This window comes from Primulina eburnea, chromosome 6 (genome assembly GCF_022965805.1).
Source record: "Primulina eburnea isolate SZY01 chromosome 6, ASM2296580v1, whole genome shotgun sequence".
NCBI lineage: Eukaryota > Viridiplantae > Streptophyta > Magnoliopsida > Lamiales > Gesneriaceae > Primulina > Primulina eburnea.
The window spans coordinates 26,275,296-26,289,710 of record NC_133106.1 but is presented as its reverse complement, the minus strand read 5'-3'; the positions used below and the strand labels follow the sequence as shown (position 1 = coordinate 26,289,710).

The 14,415-nt window shown below is 38.1% G+C and overlaps 1 protein-coding gene across 1 annotated transcript; it reads right to left on the bottom strand.

The window, feature by feature from the left end:
- Positions 1-5,076: 5,076 nt before the first annotated feature.
- LOC140833991 (probably inactive leucine-rich repeat receptor-like protein kinase At5g48380) lies at positions 5,077-8,462 on the bottom strand. Its single transcript, XM_073198553.1, has 3 exons — positions 8,103-8,462; positions 6,433-7,359; positions 5,077-6,239 (listed from the first exon to the last, which is right to left on the bottom strand). The coding sequence occupies exons 2-3, from the start codon at positions 7,294-7,296 to the stop codon at positions 5,235-5,237; spliced, it is 1,869 nt and encodes a 622-aa protein (XP_073054654.1). The 5' UTR covers positions 7,297-7,359; positions 8,103-8,462; the 3' UTR covers positions 5,077-5,234.
- Between the last annotated feature and the right edge of the window lie 5,953 nt (positions 8,463-14,415).

Below are 14,415 nucleotides of genomic sequence, written 5' to 3'. Positions count from 1 at the left end.
ACGCCCAACGGTACAGAAAGATGGAGAACCGGCCCGGAAGAAGTAGAGTTGAGGGAGCGGAGAAAGGAGGAAGGAAGAGGGGTGCGGGGGAAAAAGATGAGGACAGAACTAGAAGTAGAGGACAATTATCATCACATGTTCCCCTGGATAGGAATCGTGACGAGATGATGGAGGTGAGGGAACCCGCGGGGATGTGGGAGAAGTCACGAAGGGTTGAGTGCAGTATAGATTGCCTTCACGGGACAGACGAGAAGGGTCCGCATCTGGGAGTCGACCGAGGTCTCGCCCGTCCCCTAGACGTGGTCAAGACCCTCCATGGATAAATCAGGGGGTTGGTGAGCAGAGAGGAGAAGGTCGAGGTCAAGATGTCCCTTAGGAGCCCATCGAACCAAGGAGGGGAATTGATGATAATAACCACCCGAAATATCTAGGGGTGCAGACTTACCAAAAAGACCCTGTCATCAGCTTTGGGCCGGAAGACCTCCGAAGCATTGTGACTCCACATAACGATGCCTTGGTGGTGACGACCACCATTGCCAAATATGATGTGGCAAGGATATTTATTGATAATGGAAGCTCCGTGAACGTCTTGTTCAAAAGCACGTTGGATCAAATGAAGGTGGAAGGATTTGAGTTTGAGCCGGTCTCTACCCCGCTATATGGGTTTGCAGGACACGCCATCCCGCCTTTGGGTCAGATTGTGCTTCCCCTATCCTTGGGGACTGATCCTCGGCGGGTAACAAAAATGATAGCGTTCACCGTGGTGGATACACTTTTAGCGTATAATGGAATTCTAGGACGGCCAGCTCTGAAGGATTTCAGAGCCGTAGCTTCCACTTATCATCAAAAGCTTAAGTTTTTGTGGGAAAAGGAGTTGGAGTCTTGTGCGGAGACCAGAAATTCGCACGTCGGTGTTATGAAGGGGTAGTGAGGGAGGAGGGAAAAAGAGCGCGTGTGGAGCTTAACATGATTAGGAAATGAAGAAGTGGGTAACTCTGTCCTGTGGAAGTACAAGAGGAGCAGAGATGAAAGTCGGAGAATGCGCCGGGCAAGGCTCTAAGGAGGCTCGGGAACGCTTACCACCTTAAATAATATTAATCTCACTTGATTTTTGCTGTATTTCGTTTCTAAATTTGTCCTGTGTAATCGGTTGTTATTCAATAAAGTCAAGTTCTTATATTATGTTCGTGGATGTTGTTGTATTATGAGGAGAAAATTTTATTTTCCTGCTAAGGCACCGCCTAGCAGGGGAGCAGAGTTAGGGAGGAGAAAAATTTTATTTTCCTGCTATGACATCGCCTAGCAGAGGAGCAGAGTGGAGGAGAAGAATTTTATTTTCCTGCTAAGGCATCACCTAGCAGAGGAGTTAGCGGATGGAGGTGTTGAAATTCTTATTTTCCTGCTAAGGCATCACCTAGCAGAGGAGTTAGAGGGTGGGGATGTTGATTTTTTATTTTCCTGCTAAGACATCACCTAGCAGAGGAGTTAGCGGGTGAAGGTGTTGAATTTCTATTTTCCTGCTAAGGCATCACCTAGCAGAGGAGTTAGAGGGTGAAGGTGTTGAATTTCTATTTTCCTCCTAAGACATCACCTAGCAGAGGAGTTAGCGGGTGGAGGTGTTTAATTTCTATTTTCCTGCTAAGGTATCACTTAGCAGAGGAGTTAGAGGGTAGATGTGTTGAAATTCTATTTTCCTGCTAAGGCCCGGCTTAGCAGAGGAGTTAGAGGGTGGAGGTGGTGAATTTTTATTTTCCTGCTAAAGCATCGCCTAGTAGAGGAGTTAGAGGGCGAGGGTGGTAAATTTTTATTTTCCTGCTAAGGCCTGACCTAGCAGAGGAGTTAGAGGGTGGAGGTGTTGAATTTTTATTTTCCTGCTAAGACCCGGCTTAGCAGAGGAGTTAGAGGATGGGGGTGGTGAATTTTTATTTTCCTGCTAAGGCCCGACCTAGCAGAGGAGTTAGAGGGTGGGGGTGGTTTTCTGCTAAGGCCAGACCTAGCAGAAGAGTTAGATGATGGAGGTGTTGAGTTTTTATTTTCCAGCTAAGGCCCGACCTAGCAGAGGAATTAGAGGATGGAGGTGTTGAGTTTTTATTTTCCTGCTAAGGCCCGGCTTAGCAGAGGAGTTAGAGGGCGGAGGTGGTAAATTTTGATTTTCCTGCTAAGACATCGCCTAGCAGAGGAGTAGAGTTTGGGAGAAATTAAATTTTATTTTTCCTACTAAGGGATCGCCTAGTAGAAGAGCAGAGTTTGGGAGGATAAAAATTTATTTGGTTTGTCGATAACGAAAGATGTTTGCCGCTGCGAAAATTACGAGGGACAAAGGGAGATCGCGAGGCGAAGGGCTGGCGTGGGCGTGGGCGTCAGGCGAGACAGGTGAGAGGTTGTGGTGAGGCTGAGGCGAGGGCGTTTGAGGCGAGGGTTGCACGCTGGGGCCAGGCTGCATGCTGGGGCATTTAGTGCGAGGGTGCGCGTTAGGGCGAGGCTGCGCGCTGGGGAGTTTGGGGCGAGGCTGCACAAGGGCGAGGGTCGAGGCTGTGCACTGGGGTGTTTGGGGCAAGGCTGTGCGAGGGTTGCGCGCTGGGGCGAGGCTACGCGCTGGGGAGTTTGAGGCGAGGTTGCGCAAGGGCGAGGCTGCGGGCTAGCATGCACTGTGCAGGCGAGGCGCACGAGGTAGGTGAGGGGCGAGGGTGATGGGCGAGTCGAGGGAGACGCAGGGAGAGGGAGAGGGCAGGGGCAGTGGGCGGCGAGGGCCTTGATGGGCGAAGGCGAGGTGCGAGAAGCAGTAGGGGCGAGGCTGTGCGTGGGAGCGGCGAGGCGAAGCGAGAGCGCAGGGCGCGCAGATAGATGTGGGCGAGATGGTGTGTGGCTGAGGGGGAGAGCGTGCGGGGTGGGTGAGGGCGTGTGGCTGTGGCGGTAGGCGAACTTGCAAGGGCGGGGATGCACGAGCAGCGTGGAGGCCCGCGCGCGAGTGACAAGGGCGACAGGCGAGGATGGAGCTATGCAAGGGGAAGATAAGGGCGAGGTGCGGGCTTGGTGATGGGCGGCGATGCATGGGATGGCTAGAGCGAGGTGTTGATTGGAATGAAGTGATCTGACGAAGAGGCAGAAGAAGAACACACAACTCACATGTTGTAAACCGAGGATAACCCAACTAATCGAACTTCGAACCTACAATTCAGTTCGACTCGGGAGGGGGAGACTGGTGATACCCCATGAACATTAGGCCCAAACCACATTTGGGACTCCTTGGCCCATCCGCAGCTCAAATAGAAGACAGGCCCATCAAGGGCCCAGGTATTCTTTTATAAATAACAGGTTTGAGTGTTAATTCAAAATTTACTATATTGTTTTCAGCAATACCCTTAGCTGCTCCCCCCATATATCCTCAGTCACTGACTTGAGCGTCGGAGGTGCTACGCCAGGACACCCTCCTGGCCCCCTCCTAACGATCTTATTTGTGATTTCAAGCTCAGGGTAATTTCAAAACATGCATCTGGACTAGTGACATTTGCTGGAATCGAACCCTAAATTTCCCGTGAGTATCAATATTAAAATTAAAAACTTTAATAACATTTTTACGACAATTTTTTTTTTGTTATGAGTTATATGATTATTTAATTTAAAATTTTAAAAATATAGATAACGATAAATAAAATTTTTTTTAGGATATGGTAGATATAGAGAAGATGTAAATGTGCTAAAATAGTTTTAGTGATATTTTTTATTAACTAAAAAAATATTTTGTAATTTGAGGATGAAAAAGATATTTTTGGTTTATCAAAACATACCATGAAATCAAAAATAGTTACTCAATACCTTCAACATTAATAATATAGTAAGTATAGATAATATAGATGCGATAATTATTAAAGTGATTGGTCCGACTCATTCTTTTTTATGACGAGGAATCCGCGACCACTATCTTTCCGATGTGCACCGAGTAATCTTGATATGTATGGCAAATCACATACACCAGTTAAACCTACGAGCTGCATATAGGTTCAAGTTGAGAATGTTTTTGTGGAATTGAAGCTTCACATACTCAACACACACTGCTGCCCTTATGGGGCAAATGGAACGTAAAGCTTGGTCGACTGTTTAATTGAACAAATAATTGTTTAGTATTATTTGAACAAATTAAAATTAATAATACATACATAAACATGTGTGCATCTTTTATTAATATATATTACTCATCGGGATATTAGATTACTCTGATTGGGCCCAACATTTGTGTTTGAACAAAACCAATGGCCAAAAAATGGTATACGTAAGTGTCGATAGCCACATTCTTTAATACCAAATGAGACATTGAAGGATCCGAACGTCTAGAAATCTTCATTAAAAATGTTTTCTATTGTCTCAAAATAATATAAATGCATAGAACGCACACATACAAATCGATAATTAATTTTTTTTTTACTTTTTATATATCTAAGTATAATTATTATTTTTAATTTATATTTTCATAACTTTTTTAAGAGAAAGCAAATTTTATAGTTTTTTTTTCTTTTTTTCCGCTTGAGGGGCAACGTGCACCTGGCTAATTTACATGTGTTGTAAATTTCCAAAACCAAGTGTTGTATTTGATCCAACTGATTAACTAATTATGGTATAAAACATATCGCTCCTCGCTCACATCACACGTGTTTTTTACTAGTATATAAAGATATGATATAATCTCGTGGACATCGTGCGTATTCTTTACTAGTATATAAATATATCATACCAAAGGTGGACCTCAATGTTTACAAGCATAATGGCATCATTTTTTTTTTTTTGTGTGGAGTCATCTGTTAAATTAAACCTCCATCCCCTTGACAGAATCGAAGGCTACCACAGCCTTTTGATTCCATTATATTGGAAAATTGAGCAAATCATTCTGATGCACATTCGTTGTAAATATTGGAACTTGGACCTAACTCAACCCCAAAAACTAGCTCAAGGGGGGAGGATTGTTCAAGCCAATATATGTCACTCAAAGGTTATTTATCTAACCGATGTGGGATATTTAACATTCGTGTATAAATCAAAAGGGAGCAACCTAATTCATAGCATAAATCAAGAAATCATATGAACTAACTATTAATCTCACAATAACTCAAAATAGTTCTTCACGCATATCAATATTACTGATATTTATATAAATAACATACAAAAATTCTTTAAAACAAGCAACAATATCAGGATATAATTATATAAGCATACCTTGTTCAATTTCTTTCATGGTTCTATCATGCATCTCGAGCAACTATGAGTTCCACAAGTTGTTCAGTATCCCCAAAGTCAGATAGGGCCAAAACATCATCTTCCGTTGTGAAATTGTACTTCTGTCCAATAGCTCTCAAAAGCTGGTAAACTTCGAACATCGTAGGCCTCTCTTTCGGACCTGGACGCACACAATTACAGGCGACCTTGAGAAACTGGAGAAGCTCGTTATCATAACCTTTCCCTTTCAGGGCTGTGTCGATCGAATCTTGAATCGTAGAGGTACTTGAGAGTTGTGAAATCCACTCGACTAGATTCCCCTTGAAACTTTCGGGGGCTCTTTTGACAAAATTTGGTTTCTCCCTGGTTACCAACTGCAGAAGCACGACCCCAAAACTATAGACATCGCCTTTGGGGGTGGCTGTTAAAGTTCTAGTATATTCGGGAGCAACATACCCCAACTCCCCGAAATCACCATTCACAAACGTGCTCAAATGAGATTCAATGGGATTCATGAGCCTAGCAAGTCCAAAATCAGATATTTTGGGCTCGTAATCCACGTCCAGTAGTATGCATTTTGAACTGATATTTCGGTGAATTATACGTGGATTACAAGTGTGGTGGAGCCAAGCGAATCCTTTCGCTGCCCCAATCGCGATTTTGAGCCTGGGAGGCCAGTCGATAACCTTTCCACCATCGGTTACGTCATGCAGCTTATCATGAAGGTTCCCATTCGGCATGTTCTTATAGACTAGGAGTCTTTCCTTCTTAGTCGTACAAAAACCAAGAAGTGGAACCAAGTTGCGGTGTTTCACGCTTCCTAGAGTAGCCATTTCAGACATAAATTCTTTTTCTGAGTGTTGAGTATCCTGCAATCTCTTCACCATAAGAGAGGTTCCATCTTCAAGTTCTGCTTTGTACATCGTTCCAGTTCTTCCCGACCCGATAATGTTTTCTTTGCTGAAGTCATTAGTGGCCTTCATGAGATCTCTTAAGTTCATCTTAGACACCTCTTTGTCAAACATTTTAAGCTGAAAATTATACAATTCTCAGTTATCCCTCGTATGGAAACAGATACACAAAAATTATCGAGACATGTGATTAACTTTTCACGAGGAACTTAAAAAATGTGACCTAAGAATCGAACATAAGCCGCAACAATGTAATTTACCCTCGTTTCAAAATTAGAAACGGAAATTCTATAAAAGTGAGCATTTATCTTGCCTTAGTGTGTTTGGTACCCTTGATACTCCTTGCCCATTTGTTGCCCAGAAGATCTTCATCCTTCTTTGTTCTCGAGACTTTACGCAAATAGATAAACATGCCGATTCCTACACCTAAAGCTGCAATAACCATACCACCAACAGCTGCCCCGACAATTGCCGGAACACGGGTTTTCTTTGAAACATCACACGGGCGCAAAGGACCACCACACAGTCCCGCATTACCTGCGTAGCTCTCAGCTGTAATAGTTGCATTGATAAATCTTGGAACAGGACCAGTCAATTTGTTGTTTGCCACCGAAAAAATCTTGATTCGGTTAAGTAGGCTGATCTGAGGAGGGATTTCACCGCTCAATTGATTGTTGTCGAGTTCAATAACATTCAAGTATTGGCATTTGGCAAGATCCTCTGGGATCCCTCCCGATAATTGATTGGATGATAGGTCGAGTGTCGTCAAATACGTAGTTAAGTTTGAGATATTATTTGGAATGTTGCCATAGATATTGTTGTTCGAAAGATATAAGCCAGTCAACGATGAGCAATTAACAATTCCTTGAGGAAACTCTCCCTTAAGTCCCATGTCCACAAGCTTGATATTTAGGACCTTATTGTCAGCTTCGTGCCAGCACTCAATGCCATTAAACTTACAGATATATCCATTAGTAGTATTGTTAGTGAAATTCCATGAATATCTCAAGTAGTTGAGTGGGTCTTCCAAAGAATCTTTAATGGATTTGAGACATTCCACGTCACTTTCAGCGGCAAAGCAGATTGATTCGGTTAAGATCAACCAAATAGAGATGATAACAAGAGTAATACGAGCTTGAAAACAGAAGAACTTGAATTCTGATAGAGGAGCCACCATGAAGAACCAAAATGAAATCAAACTCAAGGATTTTGGTGCATCGCAAATCGCATACTTCACTTCCTGAAACAAACAAAACATACACACAAAAGATCAGACAAAATCTCAAAACTTTCGGGTGAATTCGACATATACTATTCCAGATCATGACTAAGAGTTTCCGACCGCAAATCACCCCACAACCAATACATGGCAGGTGAGATTGTAACCGTTGAACCCAAAGGTGAATACTCCACCAAAGGAAATCAAGAATTAACATAACTGATTCCTCATGTTATACAGTAATCTCCATAAGAATTCACTCAACAGTAATCTGCATAAAAATTCAATCCCTCGAACAAAAGCACGGCAACGATCAAAGACCGGAATCACAGCAAAAAAAAAGGCATGTTTAGATAATAAAGTACACAAATTACTGAAAAGAATTTCTATATCTATATGAATAGTATGTGTTTCAAGAGTTTTATCAAAGGAGTAAATATCATTAACACGGTTCACATTAAATTATCAAATAAAGGCTTCACTAAACTCTAACACTTCCTCTCGTCAAAAAAAAAAAAACTCTTAACACTTCCTCTATCCCAAGAAGAAAGAAACCCTAATAAGGAGGGGGGGAAGGATACAAGAAAACAGATAACAAGAAGCTGGTCCACCAACAACGATACAACATATCAAACGAAGATAGCCAAATAAATCACAAAAATATACTCGACTTCACCCATTTATGCCTCTTAATGAATCAAAATAAATTCACATGACCCAAATAATCACGCAAAAAGGGAAAAAAAAGATGCACAAAAACCCACCTGAGATACCACAAAATTCTCCGTCCCCTAAATCAGAAGCCCATAACTCCAAATCACCTCCAAGAAATAAAATTAAAAAAAAAAAGGCAAAACAAACCAACAAAAATTCAAGTCTTGGGGAAAAACTTCAAAGTCAGCCCCAAAAATATCATCTAGAATGAAAACAACCCAATAGCCACAAGCTAATGAAGTCTATATTTACAAAGTAAGTGGTGAGAAATGTAATAATTGAAGAAGGATTAATCACGCTGAAATGTAAAAGCTTGGATCTTTCTCAACGGAGACTTGGAGTCGACTGGGATTATGGAGTATGACACGGTTAATGGTCATTGTACGTGTTTTCACATTCTTCCATCGAACAACTTGACATCGAGCGTGAAAATTTTAGACATTCGGTTTATTTTGAATAAATATTTTAAAAACGTTTTTGTTATAAATCATAAAAGAAACGGAGATGAATAAAGATAATTCATTAAAAAAATATAGAATAAGTCAATATTCATGTGCAATTTTTATTGGAGTGGGTCTCATATGAGACCGTCTCACGGATTTTAATCTGTGAGACGGGTCAATCCTACTCACATTCACAATAAAAAGTAATATTTTTTCATGGATGACCCAAATAAGAGATCTGTCTCACAAATACGACCCGTGAGACCGTATCACACAAGTTTTTGCTTTTTTAGTGAACACAATCAACTTATCTGTGGGAGAATATTACAATATACAAATCTTTACAATATTATCTTGTCATATTTATATTGATTACAAATCTTTCAAATCTAACTAGATAAGATAATCATCTATAATAAAAATATATTTATAACATTCTCTCTTAGATGATTATTTGGCCAAACAACTGATTTGACAAATGTTCATTGGCAAGATGGATGCTCAAAAACTTTATCGGGACTCAATGTTTGGATGTTTTCTCAATGATAGATGCGCCTCGTTAAAATTTTGTTAGAAAAACCCAATGGGACAAAATCTTAATGAAAGAAAAAGAATACGACATCTCTCTCTGATTGTTAATTGTCTCATTGAAAACATTGTCATGAAATGCCACATAGGAAAAGAAATAGACGAGGAAAAAATAGTTTAACTTTGACTGCTCTCTCTATTGCAAGCACCACTTGAAATCATCAATTCTTCGTATTCTAAACTTGTACACTGATTTGCCAAAAGTGGATGCATGTGATAATTTTGTAAAAAGATCGGTCATATTATCTTCATTTGTTGATAATCTATTTATGTAAATCAATAGTCTGTATGATACTGCAAATAAAACCAGTCATGTGTCTTTTCTGATTGTCCCTATCTTCTTTGGAGAAAATATATACATCACTAGTGTAATTTATGATATATTATGATGTATAAATTCCTACATATGGTACTTCAACACCAAATAGCTTTTCTTCACCTTTCAAATTGGCAAAAATGATATTTTGTACATCAAATAGTTAAATAACCACAAATTGATGCAACTTATAAAAGTATTTTCATACATTTTCTTCGTACTATAACTTATGTGCATATATTCTTTTAGAAAATGTTCGATCTATAAACGTATACAGAATTTCATCTTTTTCAAGTATTTTAATCCAAATTTATATTTAAATTACTTGTCTATTCTAGTAAACTCTTCAAAAATATTAAGTTGAATGTATCACATGTACCATGATCATTTTAATTTGTCTAATTACATGTTCTATTAAAATAATATTTTTTGGATGTTGAATCCAAATCCATTTGGCACCTCAAATCTTAAGAGGATTTTCTATACAAATCATTGTCAAATCAACATATCCATGGTAACTGAAAATATTTTTCATAACTGACTTTGAGTTAAAAACTCTGAGCTAAAGTGTGCTCATATTTCACATTGTCAATTATTTTTATTGACAATCACTACAAATTGTATTTCAAGATAATCATCATTTTGTATTATAGAAAAAATACATTAATAATCATATCATTTTGATCCCAAATAATATGTGAAATCTCGTCTTTAATATACCCGTTATTCTTCATGAATAACATCATCCAAATTGGATTCATTAAAATATTTGGTCGATCACGCTTTTAGCGTTTTTTTTATGTTTACTAACATGTAATATAAGATATGTCCTCCATTACATTAATTTCTTTCATAACGACTAGCCTCCATTATTCTTTTGACATTGAGATATTCACTAATTTTCTTTAAAGGGGTTATTCGTCGCTTCAGACGAGTTGTATACATTGTTCAACTAAAACATTAATGAAGCTAAATATTATAACTGATTTTATACACAAGATCGAATAACATATTTTGAGATTTAAACTTGGAACTTCATGTTCAAATTATTTACTTTGAACGTACAGATGTTTTGTATCTTTGTGTGTAGCTGGAATCCATTAAGATAATCTTGTTTTGATCTGCAACTGAATGATTCCTAACTGGTCATCTGAACCGATCTTCAGTTGGGTTTGATGAAATCAGTTGAACTGATTTCACTCTTTCAGTTGAACTGATCAGGTGTGTTCTTCATCAGTTGAACTCTTCATCAGCTGGTCGGGCTTCTGAAAGTCTTCTGCTGAACCACCTATCAGCTGGACAATCAGTTGAATTGTTCTTTAATTGTCAGTTGAACTGATTCAGTTTAGTCGATCAGTTGGTGCTTTTCGGTTAAAGTCTCGATAGCTTCAGTTTTACCTCATTTAACTGATCAGTTTGAAACCTGATCAGTTCCAGTTTCTGCGCACTAAGATAAATCATTATAAACAAAATATCAAGTTTTTTTAACATCAAAATCAAGATTACGAACATGAAATCTTCCAACAATCTCCCTCTTTTTGATGATCACAAAACTTGAACAGTTAAAACAAATTAAACAAAATTTTCAGCTTGAGGGATAGCAGAAATTAAAGCCCCCCCTCAAAAAATGAATGAAATAATTTGAAAATAGTTTTCAGTTTGAGGGATAATTCCAAATAAAACTCCCCCTCAGAAACTGAATTAAAAACTCTCCTTAAAAATATAAACAATTACGCGATTATTGAGGTTTTAGTATCAATTAAGCACTTTAGGCAACAAATCTTAAGATAGCAGTTCAGTTATGTGGAGGCTAACTGGATGAACAAGATGCTTATTTAACCAAATAAGCGTCCCTTGTATTGTACATTTACGCACACCAAAAATTGCAAGGGAAAATGCTACTCGACTAGCAGACTTTAAATAACATCAAACATCAGTTAGTTTACACATAATAGAACTGAATATACTAACAAATGTTCGCCTTGAATGCTTTGAATGCTGCATAGATTTTGAGTCTCTTTTGACAATGGATCAGCTAATTTGCCTTGGTCTTGATTTTTTTGCTGGCTAACTAGTCGAGCTGACTCAAACTGGACTCAACTGATGCTGAACCGCGTTGACCATCTATATTGATCTGATAAGGCAATGAAGCGGCGACACTTCTGATGATTAAGTTCCACTTAACTCATCATTTACTGCTGGTAGTTGGGTTTCATCTGTTAATCAGTTGGACTGGTAGACTTGCAACTGAAATTTTGTCTGTTGAGCAGTTTAGCTGAACTGCTGTCAGCTGAACTCAAAACCATGCAAGCTACTTAAAACAACAAAGTTAACGAGTCAAGAGAAGTGGCTATAATGTTATTTGCAGAGCCAAGAACCTTCTCTCTTCTCATGGCAAACACATAAAATATTTAAGAGGATTTTGAAATCCATTTTAAATAACATTTTGAAACATATTTTAAAATATCAGTTTTCAAATTATCTTCTTAGAACAGCTAGCTTTGATACCAATTGAAGGATCGTTTTCTTAGCACATTGATGTGCTTTAAACAAAATATTCTCCCAGAGCTACAATAGCTCGTGTTCTAAGAATGTTTACACCGATGAATTAGATTGAGTTTGGTATTTAAATCAAGCAGAAAACACTCGAAATAATCCTTTCATTAGGACTTGCCACTATCTAACTGAAACTCTTAATATATTCACAACTTAATCAAGATTATCAGTAAGACTTCTTATAGACACTTACAAGTATTTTACAATTAAAAACTTCAAAGCACATATGATCCTTATCAGAGTATGAAACTTTAGCATGTGCTTGAATAACTACTCGGTCGTTTAGGCTCTCAAAGACTTGATACTCAAAATTCACTTAATAAGATCCGAAGATTAGAGGATTATAGATTTTTGAAAGTCCACCCAATTGATCTATTTATAAAATTTTATTGCAAAGGTCGTCTTTTCGAATCGGGTAGTCATTTCTAAATACATATATCGTTGTAGTCATGTCATCGTTCTTTTTGACAAATCGTATAATTTGGTTAGTGTGCATGGATTCTGACATTCTAACGGACCGATAAAGATATTTTGAAGATTTTTTCCAATATCAACTTGGTTATTCTCTTCAAAGAATATTTTGGAGATCTTTAGAGAATGTCCAACGAACAATCTGACTCATTCAGTAATGCAAAATGGTCAGGAACCTCTACAAGTATCCTTTCTATTAGTTAACTTCCATTAGTTATGCTTAAAGAGCTGTTGGATTCTGAAATATCAGTTTTGTTTCAGGAAAACTTTATGCATGAATGAGCAGTTTCCAGTTTGTCTAGGCTCTATAAATTTTCTTTAAATAGCATACCTCTTTCATAAAAACTTAATTGATCCAACAATGTTCTTTTTTTTTGTTGATTGACAAACTGTGTACTTAAAGAAAAATTGAATTTATATAAAATATGAAAGAACTAAAAAAATCTACAAAACTGTTAGACTGATACACAGAAGAACTATTTCTTATTATATTTGTAGAGCGATCTAGAGTGCTGAGCTGACTTCAGTTGCGGCTGCTCTTTCTTTTGAGTCTAACTGATGGATTCAGTTTTCTTCTTGCTATTGCTCACCTTTTTTTTTCCCAATACCACTCAAGGATTTTAGGAAGTTGAGAACAACATTAATTTGATTACTGACACTATCAATCTTCTCATTCAGATTTGAATTCGTAACATCAATTTTTGAGGATAATTAAAGTGGGGACCCGGATGCTAATCATCTTCTTAATCGTCATTGAGACTAATTTAATCAATTATAATAAACAGGGTCTCAATTTTTTTTAAAATGCGGAACGTAATGGAATCAAACTCCTATACATATCAGTATAAAAGTATAAATCTGATACAACATACAATCATTCACATCTCAGGTTCAACAACTAACTATCAAGTGTTTAAACCCTATCTCTAGTCCAAGTCCGTAGTCTCCACTCTAATCTCGATCTTTCTTCACCTCTGTGACCCTGAACCTGTCCCACCTGTTGCCACGCACACATACAAACACGACAACAGCCGGATAACTCCGGTGAGAATAAAATCCCAGTATAAACAATGTATCAATGCAATCATATAAAACATAAATAAAAGCATAATAAACATCAAAACATGTATCCAATCTCACCACATGAATCAATACAAATCTGTACCTAAATCAAGGACTCATTTCTAATCTAGGGATCTCGATCTAATTTAGATTTTGGCATGCTGTATCGAATGTCTACAATAGACGTCGATCTACATCTAAGCTCATCGATACACCGTAAGTCTAGGGTCTTAGCAGTTCTGTCAAAGACCTGGCGGTTCTGCCTTAGCTAGGTTGATCTGCCCTAGACTCAAATTCTTGCTCTGCTATAATTCAATAGAATAAAAATATCAATCTGATAATCTGCAAATATCAATGCAATAAAATAAAGTATGTGAATTTGGGAAACTCAAGTCAAACCTGACTCGAGTTGTGCAATCCCGAATCAACATTTATTTATACCTTTCGTTCTGTCGCTCTGATACAATCGAATTCTCGACTCAAAGTCTGTCAATGACAATATCAATATACTGTATCAATATTATATTTAAATCAAGACATCTCTGTCTTATCAAATTCTGACGCTACAACAGTACACTCTTGCGATATCGGTGATACCACACCAGTATATACGAATTCTAATAACTTATAATCAGCCACAGTGCAAATCTGACATCACATCTTAGTCAATTTAACTATGAAATTCATAACAATTCCATAATCAATATGTTTCTTAATCTGACTTCGATTCTACGATGTCTACTATGTCAAGAACACCATATATCAATCATATCTAATTCTGGACATAGCATAATTTCAAACCTTAACAAAATGTAACAAAACTTACGTCATGTAGTAGCCGTCGTTGCTAGGAATACGGTGTCGAAGTCGGATTACAAATCAGACGGACGGATCGAAATATAAAGGCGTAAGGATTTTCAACACCAT